The 20364-nt window shown below is 41.5% G+C and overlaps 3 protein-coding genes across 3 annotated transcripts; 1 reads left to right on the forward strand and 2 right to left on the reverse strand.

Moving 5' to 3' along the window:
* Positions 1-487: 487 nt before the first annotated feature.
* l3mbtl1b (L3MBTL histone methyl-lysine binding protein 1b) lies at positions 488-9359 on the reverse strand. The gene is made up of 22 exons (XM_083898208.1): positions 9227-9359; positions 7659-7794; positions 7280-7475; positions 6994-7192; positions 6473-6602; positions 6301-6352; positions 5839-5933; positions 5635-5739; positions 5396-5531; positions 5212-5303; positions 4951-5102; positions 4652-4728; positions 4254-4339; positions 4048-4158; positions 3607-3721; positions 3303-3406; positions 2676-2866; positions 2432-2533; positions 2082-2146; positions 1780-1952; positions 1470-1532; positions 488-820 (listed from the first exon to the last, which is right to left on the reverse strand). The coding sequence occupies exons 2-22, from the start codon at positions 7767-7769 to the stop codon at positions 692-694; spliced, it is 2484 nt and encodes an 827-aa protein (XP_083754334.1). The 5' UTR covers positions 7770-7794; positions 9227-9359; the 3' UTR covers positions 488-691.
* Positions 9360-10473: 1114 nt separating this feature from the next.
* LOC310928425 (putative transmembrane protein 244) lies at positions 10474-13952 on the forward strand (the record flags this gene model as incomplete). The annotated part of the gene is made up of 6 exons (XM_083890963.1): positions 10474-10509; positions 11327-11412; positions 12497-12570; positions 12675-12800; positions 12897-12941; positions 13858-13952. Exons 1-6 carry the CDS (start codon positions 10477-10479, stop codon positions 13950-13952), a joined length of 459 nt encoding a protein of 152 aa, XP_083747089.1. The 5' UTR covers positions 10474-10476.
* Positions 13953-14920: 968 nt separating this feature from the next.
* sgk2b (serum/glucocorticoid regulated kinase 2b) lies at positions 14921-18763 on the reverse strand. The gene is made up of 12 exons (XM_083889320.1): positions 18627-18763; positions 17776-17851; positions 17598-17664; positions 17444-17478; positions 17254-17311; positions 17069-17152; positions 16854-16985; positions 15970-16082; positions 15626-15845; positions 15393-15548; positions 15219-15308; positions 14921-15124 (listed from the first exon to the last, which is right to left on the reverse strand). Exons 1-12 carry the CDS (start codon positions 18691-18693, stop codon positions 14963-14965), a joined length of 1260 nt encoding a protein of 419 aa, XP_083745446.1. The 5' UTR covers positions 18694-18763; the 3' UTR covers positions 14921-14962.
* Positions 18764-20364: the final 1601 nt, after the last annotated feature.

Here is a 20364-nt window from a genome sequence, read left to right on the forward strand (position 1 = left end):
CATACCGGCTGGTGGGAAATTATGTCCTTATTTCTCAAAACACACAAGTGCGCGTACACATGCACACTAAATGTTAACCATCCTGCTCAGTTTCAGCTCCAGCCAACTCCAAATGAACCAAACTCTCATGCCTTCAGGTCTGTGGAGTGACCCACTATCTCCATCTAGAGGATAAAAGCTGAACTACATAGTGCTTCTTCTCCACTGGATTTCACATTTTAAAATGATTGTTATTTGCAGCTTTTTAAAAAAAAAAAAAAAGAATATATATTTTTTTGTTGTTGCCAAGTAAAAGGCAACAAACCACAAATGCTCTTGTTCCATCTGCTCTAAGCTCAGGCACCATTTCATTTACAGCTCAAATAAAAACAAGAAATGCAACAGAATCGAGACACTAAATCCAAATCATTTACTGTACAATACTAAGAAGCCATGAAGGTGCTGTAGTTTTTTTTTTTTTTTTTTTTATGATTTGGTAGGTAAACAAACACAATATAAGTGGAATCCTCATGATTACTTCCCTCAAGGTGCATCAAAGAGAGAAAAGAGGATGAGGACTGTTGGACGTTTTTTTCAAGATGGCGGCGGCTTCCTCTTCTCATACGTCGCTGCATATTTGACAGATGAAGCCTGAATGTCTGAGTGTTGATGAAAGTGAAGCGGAGGAAACAAAACCTCAACGAGTCTAGTCCTATTCTTCATCTGCATTCTTCAACATGAGGATGGAGTTATAGATCTTCAGGGCGGGCCCTAACTTGATTGACAGGATCTTGACAATGTCTGTTTGGGTGAGTAGCAGAAAGGCCTCGCCGTCGATTTGCTGAAGAACAAACAAAAATGAGGGAATACGTACAGTTATTAATACATAGCATGAGAAAATCAATATGGTGGATTGTCTGTTAGCATTTGAAAACTTCATCCATCCATTTTCTACTGCTTTATCCTCCACCGGAGGGTCGTGGGGGGTGCTGTGCCTATCTCAGCTGACATAGGGCGATAGGCGGGGTACACCCTGGACAGTTTGCCAGTCCATCACAGGGCCACATATAGAGACAAACAACCATTCACTCACACTCTCACATCTACGGTTAATTTAGAGTGACCAATTTACCCAAATCTGCATGTTTTTGGACTGTGGGAGGAAGCCAGAGAACCCAGAGAAAACCCAAGCACACACAGGGGGAGAACATGCAAACTCCACGCAGGAAGGTCCTTGTTCCCCATTTGCTAAACTTGCACGTTGCACAATGAAGTCCTGTTGTGAATCCTCATAATTTGTTATTTGATCAGCACGAGCCGTCAGTCACACCATCCACTCAAATGCATTTTAATGGGGTTTGTATATATAAATATAATTATCACCACACATCGTCAACAGGAATTGTTTGCTACCATTAAAACTTTATAAGAACCAATTAGAATTCTGAAATACTTGCAGACACAATCATAAGAGTAGTTGGATTTCTTACCTCTGTTTTAAATGTAGCTGCATGTTCTTTACATCCAGGGAGTCCTTTGACAAAACTGGCCACCTGATGAACAAAAAGAGACAACATGAATCACACAGCTACACACAGACTGACAAACACATGTCTATGTTTATATCAATGAGTGATTATTAGCCTGCGTCTCTGTAGTTAACCTGACATCAACACTGAACTGATGCTTCATTCAGTTTCTCTGAACAACTACGTGCCTTTATGTTTGCTGTGTGAGGGAGGAGAATGACTGCTTTTCATGTGTTGACAGTGTGTGTGTGAATGAGTAGACATGTCTGACCTCCTCTGCGCTCCAAGTGGCCACTCTCTTGGCAGTCAGCCCCAGGACCTCAGGCAGCAGCTGGCAGTGTTTGTCCCAGCAGAGAGCCACCCGGTGGGGAGGAGAGGCAGAGATGCCGGGGGAGAACACAGACTCGTGGAGGGCCTGCTGGAGAGAGATGGTGTCTGGAGAGGCTGTGGAGAGGGAGGAGGAGGAGGAGGAGGAGGAGGAGGAGGAGGAGGAGGAGGAGACAGCTGTCAGCAGAGGTGAGGTGGTGATTTACAGGTTTTATCTCGTACCATTTTGCAAACGTTCACACACACCTTTACCGTCACTGATCTCCTCCTTAACATAGTGCATTTTCAGGTATTTGGGAACAGGAGCAGTCCTGAAGAAGACATCAACATACAAGTCAGGTATTACATTAAGTATTTGAGCACCATTTTACATTTTAATCACTTAATTTCAATCACTCGATGACCTTGAAACTTATGGTCCATATTTAACCAGTCTTGGTTAAATAGAACACAGCCTATGCTGCTTCTCCTTTTGTTGACATTGTTATTGTCATGTTTACATAGTTTACATTAATAAATAATTAAATGCATGGCAACATGTGCTGTTCTAAACATCAGCAGGACAGTGTGGTGTGATGGTATCATAATAACGGTACCGTTTAGGTCTTGTTCCATTATGGCTCTGCTCACTGGCTCCACCTAGTGTCTCAGGCGGGGCGTTGCGCCCCAAGCGCTCAGCTTCCACTGTCGCTGGTTTCCTAGCAACACAGATAACCCACTCTCAGAGACCGACCACTGGATAGAGTTGCATGCAAACCACAGACAGGAGTCCTCCTGAGAGGGAAAGTGGCGTTCACGTCGCGTTTGTGCTCCTTCAAAGTGTCGTGATCAGCAGCTAACCTGTTCTGGGACTCCTCGGCTCCTTCAGGCTGCTCAGGAGCGGAGGAGATCTGAGTCGTAGTGTTTGCGTGCGCTTCGGGACGCCGCCCACGAGGGTGAGGCCCACTGAGAGCGAGAGGTCGTTCTCCACTGAGACGGTCTGGCAGGAGGCCCTCTTTGTTTAGATTCATCTCAGAATAGGGACAGCTCACCTGACTGCACACACACACACACAGACACACGAGCTTTACCCAGGCCTAAAATTACCATTTCATACACTATTACACAAAACTGAATGAGAGAGTAACCTCAAAGACTCTGAACTCCCACACACGCACACACACGAGCAACACATTTATGCTGGCAGCAGCCCACACAAGTACAAATGACATTTATGAACACAGAACCCATTTCTTCTACTCCTCCACTTGCATACACACAGTCAATGGTAAAATATCAATATATGAAATTTGAATTATCGCAAACTGTGTAATGAAATGATTAAATCTAGATCTATTTTATAAAGTGGAGCATTTCAATTCCAAATCCTTGAATAAATAACAAATTAATAAAAAGTAATAAGGAAGATATAATGCCAAATAAAAGGGTAAGAAAACAGAAACTGTAAAGGCATAAAAAAAGTGCTACTAACGTGTAGTGGGTGCCATAGCGAGGTCCTCTGATGTGGCCAACCCCGTTGCATCCTGGGGTAGGACATCCTTGCCCTGGAGGGGGCACTACATCACTGGACCCTGAAACAAACAAAAAAACAGCAATTACAGATACAATTATTTCCCACCAAGAAATCCATAGGTTAAATGAAAGTAAAAGGGGAAAAAAAACTCAGTTGAGATTATTATTTTGGATCCTGCTCCTAGGGAATAAATAAGAAACCTCTGCCCTGACCTTGTTTGACAGCAGGAGAGACAGGGAGAGCTCACGTTTGTCTCACCGTTAGGATACTGTAGCGGGTGTCCGGTTTTCTGACACCAGCCCACAGGGTGCAGGTCAGGACAGTCTGTCTCCACCCAGAAGTCATATTCTGAATTCCAGCCATCAAAATGGATCTAGAAGAGAAAAGGGAAAAATATAGCATAAGAGAGTTGAGAACAGTCAATAGCTATGTTCAGACAGAATGTTTTGACTGTCCACAATGATAATAGCAAAGGATTTAATCAAAGTTGTGAGTCCAGACGTAACCAACCTATCTACATGGGTTGCTTTAGAAACAACATAAGTGCAAGTGTTCGGACTTAAACACATCTGTAGAAATCTGAAATCAAACCACCTCTAGATGTGGTTGAAAACAGATTTGAAAACATTTGGCTGTCCAAAAGCATCCAAAGAAAATCTGGATTAAAAACTGGAAATATGCATATTTTTCAGGTCTCACCTTCAGTCGGTGATCCTCTGTAGCTGCTATAGTTGCGACACGGACAAGCATGGGATTCCTCCGATCGACGGCTTCCACTTTCATTCCAATCTGAAAGCCATGTGGAGGTCGCTGCAAACACAGAGCATTATAAAACCACCACTTCAACAAGGCTCCTGTAGTTCATACAGAGCGATTAAACTTGTGAGTGCCTGTGTTAACTGTACCGGTTTAAACGCCCGAGCAGGAGCCGCCTGTGTTCCTGTTTCTTCCAGGTACTTCTCCCATGAGAAACTCTTGGGTTGCTTAAATTCTAAGACAGTGGCATAAAGACACTCTGTATTCAGCCACTAAATACTATTGACATATTAATGCACATAATATTTTGGTATTATAAGTATAGAAAATCTTGACATTGACAGGAAATAACAGCAACATTTACCATTAATTAATGAAATTGCCTTGAATGTTTTACTTTTAAAGAGTTGTTATTCTGACTAATTACCATGAAAAAAATCAGCTTTGTCATTAATAATAAGCATTTGTTAGATTCTATGTTAGTTTGGCCTTACAGAATACAGAAGTAGTTGATACTGACCCACATGTGTCTTGGTCTGTGTCTTACCAGCTGGAGTGGTCAGAGTGAGCTCAACTTCCTCACAGTAACCCACAGGATGGATGTATGGACTACTGGGGTCACACCTGAACACACACCACCCAGGTAAACAAACAATAAATAATGCGTGTCTCTCCAACCTTTCCAGTAATGCTCCATTTTCAAAATCACATTTTCATTCAACACCACATATGCATCATTCAGGAGGCCAGGGCGATGTTTCACTGCCAATGCTCTCGCTTGGTTTCACACAAAAACAGGTCTACATGTGGACGAGCGAATAATTCCATTTAAAGCCAGGCTCTCACCAGTAATCATAAGTATCATCCCAGTTGTCAAAATGAATGAGCAGACGGTTGTCAACGACAGCAGAAATGGTGGCTACACAGATCAGTGAGGGATTCTTCCTGTCGACTGCCTCCAGCTTCATTCCTGCTCTAAATCCAGATGGAGTGACAGACTGAAGAAAAGACAAACTCATATCAACACATTATGTCTAGGATAAAATCCCTAAATTAAAATAACCATCTGACGGCTTCAAAATGAACAGTTGTGTGGTTAAAGCTCACCGTGTTGAGACTCTTGAAAAAGTGTTTTGGGGCCAGTTGACCTCGACAGTTCTTCACATACATGTTCCAGTTGAACTCTCCATCCTTACAACCTGCAAGACAAACGTCTGTCATGAAGGCTGGTGCATATGCAGCGATTTGTGTATTCAAAAACCATGAATCTATTCTGTATTTGCGTTGCTACCTTTAGGCAACAATAACTTGTGTCCATTCTTCTCGCACCAGCCAGCTGGTTTCATATCCCACGAGTCAGCGTTGGCCCAAAAGTCATAGCATTCTGGGTAACCATCAAAGTGAAGCCTTACCCTGTATCCTTGGATCTGAGAGGCAAAAACACACCAGGTATTACTTCCAAACTACCGAAGACTGATACCGACTAATTTTGCTTGGTTTACAACAATAATCAGCGATTAGCAGTCGTACCTCTGCAACGGTGAGAACACAGAAAAGCGACGGGTGAGACGGGTCCAGTCCCTCCAACTTCATTCCCACCTTAAAACCATTCCTGCTCTGAGGAAACGACTGATGCTGCAGGACAAAAATCACATCACAGCTTAATTCGGTTCATCAGACACCAGGTGAACAGTAGACAACATTAAATTAGATGCCGTGTATGGAGATGAATACCTCTTTGAATAGTTTAACGGGAGCAGCAATGGCCCTCTCTTCTTCCAGATAAGCAGGCCAGCTCCACGCCCGCTTCTTAGAGGAAGGGCCAGTCACTATGGACGGGAGCGGGGGGGAGAAAGAAGAAAAAAAACATTATGTATATAGTAAATATGTAAAGTAAAATTCACCTGAAAGTTCATCAAATAACTAAAAGTGAATTAAATGTTTTAATTAATTTCGAACTATTAATATAGTATATTAATTATACACCAATCCCAACATCAGCCCTTCTTGACCACCCTCAAACTTGAAAACCATCAGTTTAAATGTCAAAAAAAATATATTAGTTTTCATTCATGCAAAAACCTTAAATTAAACAGATTTTTTTTTTTTTTTTTAAATGTGTCAAACCACTTGGTTATGGAGGTTTGTTTTATAGGATGCAGACAAAGACCACTTAGGGACAGCAATCTAACGTACCCAGTTTTGCGATTTTGGCCCCTCTCCTGCCTTTGGTAGTCTTGGCCTTTTCCTACAAAAATTAAAAATGAAAGATGTGTCAATATTCAAACCACAAGTTCTCAAGTTCACAGTGAAAAGATAATCTATAGATAATATAGTATATAATACAATTTAAAAATATCCTCCTTACCTCTGGTTCCTCTTGGTTGTCTTCCTCCTCATCCCCAGAATCCATGTAAATCTTTCTCTTTTTGCGCACACGTTTACCGAGCCGCTCGCCTTCTGCTGTCTGACTCTCTCTTGCTTCCCCTGGAGATGATCTTGGGGGGAAAAAGCCAAGAAATTGATTTGGCCTGTAACAAAACAGAATAACTAAATAATCTGAGAGCCAGCTGAGGCAACAGAGGCAGAGTACAAAACAGTTTCAGGGGACATTTAAAAGTTTATACGCTTAATTGTGCGTTGATAAAAAGTGTTGTTTTCCTCACTCTTACCAACTGATAACCTAATAAATACCTTCAAATGTCTGTTTTACATATTTAATGTGTTATAACATTATGTCTAAGAGCAAAGATCACGTAACATAACATTATAATAATAACAAACATCCAAAAAAAACAAATTATGTAACTTAACTAATCTTTTTTCCAATATGTCTAAGGGGTGGCCCAGAGATTCATATTTTTGGGAATACACGGTGCATTCGTTTACCTGCCACTTGAGGGCTGTGCACAAATGGAGCTACAGAATTTTCCCTGAAAGAGGACATTCCGGGAAACAGGGCCACCACAGGCGCGGCACCGTGACAGCTCCCCATGTGGGCCTGTGTTGGCACTCGAGCCAACTTCCACACTGGGACCATCCTCCACACTGGGGCCCTCCTCTAAAGACAGGAGCACAGGAGCAGGAGCTAGAAGACAGAGAAGACATAGACTGAACCTGGGATTGTTCACTAATCAAAACACATAAAATAAGGATCTCACATGTGCGGTCATACCTTTTGTTTGAGATGATCCTGGTCGACTCTGATTGGCTGGAGCTTTGACTGTGCCAGTCTGTGACTGGCCCTCTGGAGGAGGGGTGGGCGTGTGAGAAGGAGCTGGGTCTATGGTCTCACGTTTAGGCTCTGCTACCTGCCCTTTAACTTCTAGATCTGTAACAATCTCAAGGATCCCAAACTCGGTCATGCGGAACTGAAAGACACAGACATACAGATATTCTTATGCCGTTTGTTTTGTTTTTCAGGGTGGCCAAACTCTTGCTATTTAACAGCTTGAGAAAGGCAGCTTTTACAAACCTAAGTGAAATCAGTGACTATATACAACCATTTACGGATGGGGATCTTGGAGAGGAATGTAAACAAACGCCACTCATACCTTGATGTCGCTGCCTGGCAGCGTAGCAATACCATCCTTCCAGTCAAGAGCACCCATCATGTCAAACTCTCCTCCCTGGGAAGGGCCATCACTGGGTGGAGTGTCAGTCATTGCCGCTCCTCAAGTATCCCACAACCTGCAAAAACAACTGTCAATTAAAAACGCTGTCACACACTGACCCCAAAACACTGCAAATGTATAAAAATAAATGTTATATAAAACAATCCAAAATAGGTTTAGTCAACAGCTTTCGACAAACTGTTGCATTTTTGACTATTTGTCTTTATCCGCTGTGTGATTATCTCAGTACCCGCGACGTGCTGCTCCTGAGTTTCTACCTGCACTTGTAAACAGCATTGCGCAGCATCACCGCTAGATGGCGACTGTGCGCCGGCTTGCAGGATACACCATGCACTTCGATTTCAGACAAAACAGTCAATAATAATATTGTTTTGCTGGCCAACAAGCAGGAAAATGAATGCACAAATGGCCTAAGTGGGACGAACCTTCATTAACATCACCGACAAACGTGAGGAAAGATGTCTCAACTTAAAGTTAAACCCACAAGTTCATCTTTTCCTTGTTTTAACAGTATCTCTTAAAATCGTCTGTTTGTCTGGTCATGAACAACGGCGAGCTTTATTTATTTATCAATTCTGAGGAAAACATTATTTTCCACGCTGACTGGACAAACTTAAATGCGATTTAATGCGCCTAATATTACCATATAACGTTTTAATGTTGACGCATGATCAACATTGGAATAAGGTATTATTTTCGGTTTGTACGGCGGCCATAACCATGTGAAAAGTAAACAACAGACCGAGCTAATGGACCTTAATGAAGTTTGACTTTGCTCTCCATAGCTCAGTTTTATTCTGGCCATAAATAAAGTGTATGTAAGAGCGCCCATGATTAGCATTCGTCTTATACAAAATGGCGGAGCATAGGAAGAGGCCACCAACACGTTTAAACTATGTAAATTACTCAAGTTACGAATTCAAACAATTCATTCGGGGCGGCTACGCGTCGAACAAAGGCAAATGTGTGCTGTGTAATTTCCTGACTTGGTGTTTTCCTTCACTCTGGCTGTTTTCTTCACTTTCCCCTTGTCACGGAATGTCAGCCCAGCTTGCTAGCAACGGCTGACATGATGCTAACAGTCAGCTAGCTCCACTCCGTCCAGCTGAACGGAGGATAGCTACACGGTTAGCCGTAGCATTGTGACTGGATGCAGCCAGCTAAGGACAATCTGTAATAAATAAGTTTCCCGGTTAATAACAATAGGAAAAATGCATTTTGCCAAACGCCAATATTTGACACAATAGCGCACACAATCACAACAACACGGCGCTCCTGTTGAGAGCTTCAACATTGTTGCTTGATTAATTTCTTCAATAGAAACTTGAAAAAAAAAAACGATTTATTCTCGTCGCTTTAAATCAGAGTGGAAATAATGAGAACTGCCCTCACTGAGCAAAACAAAGGAGGGTTTTTCTATTTTTGCCACTGTTAACAGAAATAAACGCAATTTAGGTGGCGCATTGTATAAAAATATGTGAACTCACCTCGTTTCTGTTTTAACTCTTATTTAGAGCAGGATAGAAGAGAGATGCGCATGCGCCCAAGATGCGCTGCCTGACAACTTTGGGTCTGAGAAAAGTTCTCTATCGGTGGTCAATAACAGGCCTGCGAGCAGCCACAACACTCCCCGAACCCGAGAAAAACTCCCCTCACTGCCGATATAACAAATACACGCAGCGGTGCGGGGCTCGTGTTTCACCGTTCGTCCCCGTCCTCATGAAGCACAGTGTGGAAGAGCGGAGCGCAAAGACCGCAGTGTCTCCCATTAATGTCCAGGAGCGGTCGCCTCATCTGCGGCCAATCCGACTGCTGTTCCCCCCCTTAACGACCACGTATGTTCTCAGTGACATTTTCAACCCCCAAAACCAGAAAGAATACGCCGCTGCACCGGAGTGTGTAGTGTTGTTTTTTTTGCCTTTTCGTAACACACCCACAATTATGTGCCACAGTGTGAAGAAATGAATAAAACATCAACATTTAATGACGCCGGGCAGGACTCGCAACGCACGGGCATTCAACTCTCACCGTGCCGTTAGTGAGATATCGCATTTTACACGGAAAAACACGACAGATGGGGTTTAATTTAGCCGAAATGAATCGGTCAAGCAGCTTCAACACCGTGCCTTTGAGGGACAACCTCTTAAAACACTTTACGTCTGCTTTAATGCGACAGCTTTTCCATTTAAAAGCAGTTTAGGTGTTACTTTAGGCTGTTAATGACTTGTACCGTTGTGTGTGGTAGTGGTCTACACACACACACACACACACACATTATTATAGTTATAGCTAACCTGCAGTATTCAATCCCTCCCACATCATAGGGTGGCTGTGTTTTCTCCGGTGATAATGTGCTACATATTTCACCCAGTTTTTGGAGAAAACAGACTCCACCTGAGGCACAGGTAAACACCACGGTGCTCGCGGTCGTGTCTTAAATTGCTGCTAACAGGTAGACGTGGAGAAAAGTCTTTATTTGAGCCAACAAATGCCGCTCAAACACGAGGTGAAATGAGTTCACAGCCTCGGCTGTTTGGAAAAGCGGCTGCTTGACTGTTCCCTGCGTTAGTCGCTAGGTGGCAGTAGACGTCCAGTTTGTGGGGTGGGATTATAGCGAGGTCGTGCAGCCAGTCAGTCAGTGAGGCGGTGAGGCAGTCATCCTCCCGCAGCCTCCGTGCTGCTTTATTCTACAACAGCACGACACCTAATACAACAACATCGAGCGTGAAACCATGACATGGCAGTCAAAGGCAAAGCGGTCGACTCCAAGGTAAGATGATGAAGAAGATGATGTGAGTGAAGACGCATCGTCACGGACAATCTCAGTCCGTCCGCGAGTGGGGGGAGAAAACAAAAAATCATGTGCGATGACATAATGAGGAGGATGATATGTGTCACCTTTGTTTTATTATAACATACACAGTCATAATTGACCGTTTATTAAAGCACAAACTGTAGCAGCAGCTCAGTTTGTCCGTTAACTGTCTGCAGCATCAGTCTCCTCTAATATGTGTGTGTGTGTGTGTGTGTGTGTGTGTGGGATTACTTAGTCTGGCCCAGGTTAGTTATGTGTTCACAATGTTGCTTCAATACAACAATTAATCCATAATCCCTACACCTTCTGTATACGCACCTTCATGTCATTGACACACATGATTATCTCATGTAATACTAGTTTATTCCCCATTGTCTGTGTAGATATGGAGTATGTTTTGATTTGCATTTATATTTTATTTTTAGGTATCTATCTAGCTATCTATCTATATGTAAAAAAACTTGTTTTTACAAATTGATTTTAATGTTATAAATCATTTTATATCATCTATTGTCTTAATGTTGCAAACTGTTTTATACTTTGTATTATTTTACTTTCAATATCACATTCTATTGCTTTTGAAAAGTTCTATTTAAATAGAATTTATTAAGCACGGAGGCACACAAGTCAAGGGGAACCTATTGTTTTTCTTCAGATTATTATTATTTGGATTATAATGAATGGATTAATTCATTATTATTATAATGTGTTGTTGTTCTTAATTATTGTTGTTATTATTGTTACCATTATCTCTCTGTCTTTATTCCCACAGACCGTGCTCCTCAACCTGCTGCTGTGTCTGCTCATATTTTACTCTCTCTTCTACATGATTGGCAGTGTGTGCTTTGGTGCCTTCAGGTTTGAGTTACACACACACACACACACACACACACACACACACAGACAGAGCGAGAGACTAACATGTTATACTTGTCAAAGAAACATCCCCCTTCCCCCGTCCCTCCTCCCATAATTACCAGGGTGCGACTAATAACAGATCATATTTAACCTCCTACGTCATTTTTCATTTCCTTTCCCCTTTTACAATTTTCATGCAAACATTCTGACAACATTTTTTCAGGCATTGCAACTTCAACAGTTGCAAAGTGGTCACAGTGAGCAGTGCTGCTTCATTTTGCAGGTGCTACTTCTTCCTAATATTTTTTTTTTTTTTACTGGAATAACCAAGAAAGTCTATGCAATTTAATAGATTATGTGAAATTTTAGTCAATATTCTGATACTTAAGTCAAGTTAAGTGGTGTAGAAGGTAAACTGGGAGCCTCTTGGATAGTCAGTGTGTTTACCTACAGTAGACAGCGTTCAGCTCGATTGGAGAGAGAGAGACGGTAAAACCAAAATAAGATTCATATATTGTTTTTATTTGAAAAGGGTCAGCAGAGAAAATAAAAAAAACAGGGTCAAATAACTGTTTTAATCTGGTCATGGAGCAACTTTTGACTTAATCCAGAAGACCTCCATCCATCCATCCATCCATTATCTACCGCTCAAATTCAAAGGCGCCATATGTAAGAATGTGGCCAAAAACGGTTACTACACTCAAATTCAAAATACCGAGGTCTTTTAGGTTACGTTTTCTCCACCATTGTAGCTCGGACGTACTGTAACTGGCAACCCGTGGTTGCTCAGCAGCTGAGAATCTACTGACTGCAATGATTGGTAGACAGTGGTAGGTGGCGCCACATGCTAAAACATGATTTCAAAACATGAACATGATTTGCAGTCTGCAAAAGATTTTTTTTATGTGAATATTTTGGCTGTTGCTTTAGATTTATTACATAATGCATCTTTAAACAAATCTTTCACTTTGTTGTTTACATCACTGTCTACATCCTTGTTTGTACCTGAAGCCAGGCAGTAAAGAGAGAGAAAACATCTGTGACTCATTTTACACTTTCATTGCACTCATGTCTCTTCCTCTAGGTTGGATCACTTTGATGGACTTATTCCATTTGACTTTAAGACCGAACCTGCTGAATCCAACTCCAAATACTTGGGTGAGCAGCACAGTCAGTGCAGGGCAACATTATCAGCAACATGTGTGAACTTTGTACAGATGATGTGTTTTCTTGCTGTATTGGTCTCTCTCTCTCTCTCTCAGTGAACCTCCTGTCCTTGGAGCTCACCTACTTTTTCAGTGGCCTTTTGTTTGCTGCGGTGGTGAGAAGGCGAGTGTGGGACTACGCCCTCACTGTAACCCTTGTGCACGTGGTGATCACCAGCCTCGGTGAGCAGAAATCTTAACGTTTCTACCCACCAAGGTCACTCAAACTTGACGACTTATTCACTGTGTTTGCAAAACCGCACGCTTTTTTTGTTGCAGTGATGTTGGAGTTTCCCATGGTGTGGCAGTGGTGGCTGGCTTTAGGTAAGCAAACATCTTATTTGGTGTTGTGTGGCAGTTTGCATCCATTGTGTTGCATTACTACCTTTTTATCCTTATCTCCTTTTCCTGATCTATTAACTTCCTGTTTCATTATTTAAATGCCCAGTGTGTAATAATTAATGACATCTAATGTTGAGAATGTAACAAATATACGACTCCTACTCTCACCATGCTTTTTCCTAAACATGGTCAGAGAACTACGGTGGCCTTTGCCTACCAGAAAGGTTATCAGTCCTCTTTGTCTTTGTACACTCTTAGAAATAAGGGTCCTTCTACAAGGGCTGGGGTTCTACCTGGAACCATTTGCTTCTGAAAAACCCTTTCCCGAAGAGAAAGGGTTTTTCAAGGGTTCTTGGTAACACTAATGGTTCCAGTAAGAACCATTTTGATCCAGAGAACCCTTTAAAACCCCTTACCTGAACAAAGAATTTTAAAAGGGTTCCAGGTCAAACCTTTATAAAAAGCTTCTACCTGGAGACAAAAGGGTTCTCCTATGAGGACAAGCCGAAGAACCTTATATGGTTCTACTTAGCACTTTTATTTCTAAGAGTGTAGAAAGCTTCTGCTCTAAAATGTGAAACCCTCGCTTTTGCTCATTTGTCCTTTTTGGTTGCTGTAGAAACATGGTAGCACAAGATGGCGGCCTCTGTAAAGCAAGGCCCTTGCCTAGAGTACATTTACTAGGCTTATTGTACGGCTACAAAAACAGAAATATTAAAAATGTTCAGCCAGTATACACATATATATGTATATGTATATAGACACACATTAACATTGAAGTCTATACAGAAACAAACTCTCCTAAATGTTGCACACTGGACCTTTAAGTTGCCGTACTGTGTACGTATGAGCTCAACTCACTTTAATACTCTTCTCTACACTTTTCTTTGTTCCATAGGTAGCGGCTTGTTTCTGATGATCTGCAATGGTCAGCTCATAGCTTACTTTACCTGCCAGAGTGAACAGAACTACGCCTCCTTCAGCCTCTACTGACGAGGAAATAACTGTGATGAAGTCTTGTGTGAGGTGGAGTATGAGGAATCTGACTATGTCCTGTCACATTTTCCATGGTTCTGAACTGTATCTGTGAGGTACTTGAAAAACAAAATCAAACATAGTGTTCAGACCTAGGTCCTCTTTGTTGTAGTTGGAGTTTTTAATAATAGATTTTTTTAGTAAAATGCCCCAGGGAGATGTTCTGTGTACAACACCGGGACTTTACAGCAGCCGGTGAAGTATTTTCAGCACCGTATTATCAAGCTGTGACTGTAAAAGCTGAATAGGAATGTTGCAATGCAATGTTGTAAGTCAAAGAGCGGTATGAATGTTAAGTGTTGAACAATGAAACCGCTTTGAATGTGAAGTGTTGATTGTTTAATCCCCTCACACATTTAAGAAATACGGAACTTGTCAAGTAGTAACCAGCCTATTTCACATTATAAACCAGTAATGATAGAATGATTAAAGGTGCATTATGTAATAAACCTAAATCAACTGGCCATAAAATCCTCCTAATATGTCACAGAGACTCAGGAATAATGTTCATATAACAAACTGAACTCACCAACAACAACAGTACAGACAAAATATTTGCATTAAAAAAAATATTGCAAATCATGTTTATGTTTTGTAATCATGTTTTGGCATGTGGCGCCACCTACCGCTGTCTACCAATCATTGCTGTCAGTAGAGTCTCAGCTGCCGAGCAACCACGGGTTGCCAGTTACGTCAGAAAACAAAAACTAAAAGACCTCGGTATTTTGAATTTGAATGTAGTAGCCGTTTTTGGCCACATTCTTACATATTGCACCTTTAAGTAATAACTAATAAAATCTGCATATATATATGTCATCAGGCCAAATGTGACCTTTAAAATGTACAGTGCATTCCAGTATTCGTGCAAGAATCTGTTTCTCACATGTTTAAAAATAGAAGAAATTTAATAATTTATGACATAAAAAACAAATATTTAAACAAACGTTCTCCCAAAGGATTTGGTGGTGTTATGAATCGCGCTGCGTTGCCATGTACTCGGCTGGATTCATGAAGGAGAATCCTGGGAAGACCTCGCCGGCTCCGCTTGCTTGGCACCGCTCATTCACGGAGGCGGGAACAGGTTGTAACGTGAACTCCGGGTCAATGTGGCTGACGTCACAAGGGCCAGTCTGGAGCAGAGAGAGGAATCGACAACATTAAAGCGCGCCGTGCATTCAACTTGCAAACATCGGTGCTCTCCGCTCATGTCTGAATCACTCGTACCACATTTGGGATGAACGGCGGTGTCACTTTCCTTGCCAGGAGATCGTCCCAGTTGATGGAGGCGAAAAAGACGTGCCCCTGTAACTCCACCTGCAAAAACCACGCCGCAATAATCAGACCCCTTGGCAGTCATGTGTGTTCATCACAGTTTGTGCCTCCGTTTGTGCCACTTACGAGGTCACTGCTCGCCCCCAAGCGCTTGGTGACATCCCTCTCCAACAAGCCCACCAACAGTGAGCATGCAGCCTGAGACGCCCCGCTCCACAGCTGCAGAGGAGCGTGAAGCTTGTTCTCAAACATCTCTGCTTTACTGTGGCTGTAAAACGGAGGCTGAGACGGACAAGACGGAGGTTAAAAATCCAGAGGAAAGTGAGATACTGTAGAGCAAATATAGATTTTTTACTTACAAGTCCATAGAGCATCTCAAAAAGCACAGTGCCAAGCCCCCACCAGTCCACTGCTGCACTGTATGAGTGCCCTTGTAGAACCTCTGGTGCCAAGTATTCAGGAGTTCCACAGAATGTATGCATTATGCCACCGATAGCCACGCCTTCTTTACAAAGGCCAAAGTCGGTCAGCTTCACATGACCCGCGCTGTCCAGCAGGATGTTCTCTGGTTTGAAGTCTCTGGTGGAGAAGCGGGACAAAAACGTCAGTCTAAAAGTTAAAAACTTACGTAAATGATCTTAAATATGCACAACATCGAGCAAGTGGTGCAGCCAAGGAAAACTCAGAAGGGTTATACAAGTACCTGTAAACAATGTCAAGGGAGTGGAGGTAGCCCAGTGCCATGGCCATCTCGGCAGCGTAGAAGGCAGATCTGGATTCAGGAAATGAGCCCTCTCTCTGAAGGTGGTAAAAAAGCTGAGGGGAGACAAACACGTGGTTCAAATACACACATTTCATCAATGGCAAGCTACAGTTGTAGAGGTTGTAGCTCTGGCTTTGAGCCAGAGTGGCAACTGTGGAACGTCCACGGAGCACCCAGGCCAGATTGAGTCCACATTACTAAGTAACTTGACTCCTGATCACATTATCTGGATACATTAGTCTTATTTTGGGGAATTAGATTAAGTAGTTGGACTAACACAGGGGTGTCAAACTCATTTTCACTGAGGGCCACATCAACATAATTGTTACCCTCAAAGGGCCAGATGTAACTGTCATACAGAATAAATGTAACTAATCGTAACCGAATATAATGTAAAATAAAGGTAACTAAAATATTGCTAAATAACATTCTGTATTTAGTACTTTCACTCATCGCATGATGCATATACAATGATACACTGCGATCGAGTGGCGGTGCCGTCACTTTGTGTCACCATGCATTGTGGGAAGTGTAGTTTATGGTCAACGCACGACCTATTTTAACACACATTTTTAAGACCAATTAATCACTCGCGGGCCTTGAGTTTGACACATGTGGACTATCATGTTTACACTTATTTTTTAAGTTTTAGTCGGATACAATAACACTTATTTTCCTAACATTACACATCAAATGATGATTGTGAGGGGTTTTGACTGCAGTTTTGGTGACTACTGACGTCAAAATGACTTGTACCAAGTTTAAAGAAACATCTACCTAATCATGTTGTTTTTAATTCTCGAGAGTTGTTTCAACGTACATACCTCACCCCCATTTACGTAATCCAGGACAAAGTAGAGCATACTTGGTGTCTGGAAAGAGAAATGGAGTCCCACCAGGAATGGATGTTGCAGTCCCTTGAGCAATACGCTCCTCTCAGCCATCACATGCCTCTGCTGCAAAGACAGATACAGTGAGTGGACGAGTGGACGCACAGACGGACGGACATATGAACGTATGTGGGTACAGCGTAAGTGACCTCTTGTCTCATAACGATGGCCTGTTTCTGCAGCACTTTCACAGCATAGTAGCCTCCTTGTTCTCTGTGTTTTGCAAGTAGCACCTGTAAACATTTGAAACATGGCATTTTATGTCCCACCAATATAATCAATCAAAAAAAACTTTTTTTTACAGAAATAACAAGTAAAAAAAAGTATAGAAAACCTTTCCAAAGCTTCCTCTGCCGATCATTTTGAGGTAGTCAAAGTCTGATGGCTTCATCCTGTTTAACACAGCAACATACAAATATTGAAAATAAATTAATATGATGCAAATCAAGAATTTTAACCATGGTCATATGTAGACTTTTCATTTTTAAAAGGTGTGAGTGAGATGCACGAGTAAAACAACTTACACAGAAGTTCCTGTGTTTGTCGTGTCCACCGAGCTCTGAGGATAAGGAAGGCGCAGAGGGACAGCTTGTGTCATGAGGTCATATTCACATATTTCACCTCCTGTCAACACTCCAGCACCGTATTTTAAAACCTCTCTGTCCTCTCTGTACTCACCACGGGACATTTCTTGTCCTCTTTCCTCATCTTGGTCTTGCGCCGCAGGATTTTCTGTCTGTCCAAGCTTTAATCCACAGGTGGAAAAACAAAAGAGAAATGGGACAAAAACAGTTATATGAAAGTGAACACACATTTAAAAAGTTGTACTTTATATATTTCACACACCACTACTTACTTTTGGCATAGTTGTTGACTGGAAACAACTTTGTGTAAAAGGTCACTGAAGCCAACTTTCTTCCCCTTGAGCAGAGCTGAGGAACAGACAGACAGACAGATTTATGACTTTGACACACTTAAATGGATATGCAATATACAGAGGCGCAGCTTGTGAACAGGCAAGGCAGGCAACTGCTTGGGGCCCCCCGAGCCGATAGGGGGCCCCCGACACTCGGAGCCTGAGGGCTGTTTTTACTGAAATGTGCAGTTACAGCCGCCTCCCCGTCCCCCTTAAAAAACAGTGGGGGATTTGCAATGACATCTCAGTAGGAAACCTCCCTAAAGGGGCCCCACCTCACTTTAACCTGTGTGAAGTTATCGTTCTGCAAGTTGGAAAATGAAGAGGATTATTTACAGTGTAATGCATCTTTTTTTACTCAGTTTATATATGTTTTTTTCAGTTATTTACAGTATTTTATTTTTCTATATATTTATATTGTTTTATAATGTGGGTTCTTTACAGTGTAATATATATTTTTTACTATGTTTATATAGTTTTTAAAAGCTATTTACAGTATTTTATTGTTCTTTACATTTATATTTTCACATACTTTCTAATTACAAGGTTTTTCCATGTTATTTAATTCGTTTTGACATTTTTTTTATTTTTTTGAATTGTTTTTTTTTTTGCCTAGGGCCCCTACAGACTCTAGAATCGCGTCTGGCAGTATATCACGTAACTGACACAAAATGTAGACGTTGACTTTGGTACACACATAGCAGTAGGTGTTTGGAAGTTAACCATCAGTGTTTGTGTCCATTAATTAACTTAAAAAAAAATTAAAAAAATTGAAAGAGTTTGAAACCTACCTGAGAAAAACGACACAACTCCTCTCATTTTGGCGTAAGTCAATGGCTGATCCTGAGTCACGGTCATTTGGACGGAGAAAGTTCACTGAAAACTGTAACGTTAGTGGAGAAAGTTGCTCAGTGACTGTTGTGTCCCACTGATGTGTCCCACTGCAGAGCAAAGCCCTCTGTGTCACACTGACAGTCAGCTGCTGCCGGACTGGACCGGTGACGTCAAGCACGCACCGTGAGGCGTTTACGGACCCTCGGGGAGAAAAAAAAAAGTTACGTTCGACTATTATTATACCACAACAAATCCAAACAAGATATTCACACATTAAGAGTCGCATACATCTTTAAAAAATGTTTGACAAATAAAAAAAACAAAACATGTATGCATGTCACTTTAGTATGCCCTTTACTTTACTCTGCGACCATTTTAATAAGTCACTGACACAGTCGGAAAATCACAGGCGTGACTAATCCGGTCAGTGGTGATGGCTGAGTTCCAATTAGCTTCTTCAGTTTCAGAGTACACGCTGGATCACTGTCACGCTCTCTTACTGTACATGAACTGAACGGAGCCATCGTTAACGTGATGACTAACACCTGTGCTTAGGGGTGGGGAAAAAAATCGATTCACATTGACTCATAAAGATTTTTTTTTAAGTTTATATTTTTAAAAAAAAGCAGTTTGTGTTATTTGTGTACAGTTTATTTTTGTAACTTCCGTGAGAAAAAGACAGCTAGCCTAAGCTTTTATTTATGCAAGTTATTTTTTTGTACAGTAAGTAAGTTTTTATTTGTTTTGAATGAATAAATGTTAACTTTTGTAATAAGTTTGCCTTTGTGTGATCACATTATCACATTATCTTATACAAACTCTATTGTTTTGATGCCATCATTTGCCGTAACACACTATGCATTGTATCAAAAATGTTTTTATCGAGAATCGATTTTGAATTGAATCTTGACCCTGAGAATCAGAATCGAATCGTGAGCCACCCAAAGATTCACATCCCTACCTGTGCTTATAGGGTTCTTTGCAGAGCTTCCATTTTGTCTCGTCACAATACATGGAGGTAAATGATCAAATGAGTAAATGCATTTGATGAAGTTTCACAATGCATGTGAAAAGTTTTTCACTAAAATTTCTTAATTCATTTCTTCATGTATTTTTATTCTACTCATTATCTTTTTTTGTACCCATTTTTGCTTAATTTATTTGTTTCTTATTTAAACGCTATTTTTCTAACGATATATCATTAATTGCATTTGGTTGGTTCTGTACATCATACTTGTTCAAGAAAGGAGGGAGGAAAAAGAGGGAGCGATGGCTGAGCTTCATTGAGCTCCTTCAGTTTCAGAGAGTACGGTTCTGACGCAATTGTTATTGAGCTCACTAACACCTGTGCTTTACACGTCAAATGGCTGCTGTGTGACGTGTTGCCCAGTTCAGCTCTGCTCCTGATCCGCACGACGGGACACGTACAACAGGCTGGAGGTCTGTGCGAGACCTTTGGTAAACAAAGTGTCTGGGTGTTGTTAAACACAGTGTGGGGATTCTTGGCCTCGGTTTGAATTTTAGCACCAGCACCTGTGAAAGTTTTGCCATTTGTGTACCCAGTTTGGTCATAATAAGACATCTGACAGAATTTCCAGCACTGGCAAACTCTCACTGTTTATTTCCAGTGTGAGAACCATTGGTTTTATATGTTACTTCATTTTACATTTGCATGTTTCCGTGCAGCGGGACAGA

The sequence above is a fragment of the Microchirus variegatus genome, assembly GCF_963457635.1.
Source record: "Microchirus variegatus genome assembly, chromosome: 1".
NCBI lineage: Eukaryota > Metazoa > Chordata > Actinopteri > Pleuronectiformes > Soleidae > Microchirus > Microchirus variegatus.

What these genes read in the sequence shown, in the direction of transcription:
- l3mbtl1b (XM_083898208.1), bottom strand. Translation starts at nt 7,769, where the DNA reads ATGACTGACACTCCACCCAGTGATGGCCCTTCCCAGGGAGGAGAGTTT. An exon ending in GCACAGCCCTCAAGTGGCAG is followed by an intron (nt 6,603 to 6,993) that starts GTAAACGAATGC and finishes TTTCCCCCCAAG; the next exon opens with ATCATCTCCAGGGGAAGCAA. An exon ending in GTGTTCTCACCGTTGCAGAG is followed by an intron (nt 5,532 to 5,634) that starts GTACGACTGCTA and finishes TTTGCCTCTCAG; the next exon opens with ATCCAAGGATACAGGGTAAG.
- sgk2b (XM_083889320.1), bottom strand. Translation starts at nt 18,693, where the DNA reads ATGACCGTGACTCAGGATCAGCCATTGACTTACGCCAAAATGAGAGGA. An exon ending in AGTCAACAACTATGCCAAAA is followed by an intron (nt 17,665 to 17,775) that starts GTAAGTAGTGGT and finishes TGTGGATTAAAG; the next exon opens with CTTGGACAGACAGAAAATCC. An exon ending in ACAAACACAGGAACTTCTGT is followed by an intron (nt 17,312 to 17,443) that starts GTAAGTTGTTTT and finishes TGTGTTAAACAG; the next exon opens with GATGAAGCCATCAGACTTTG.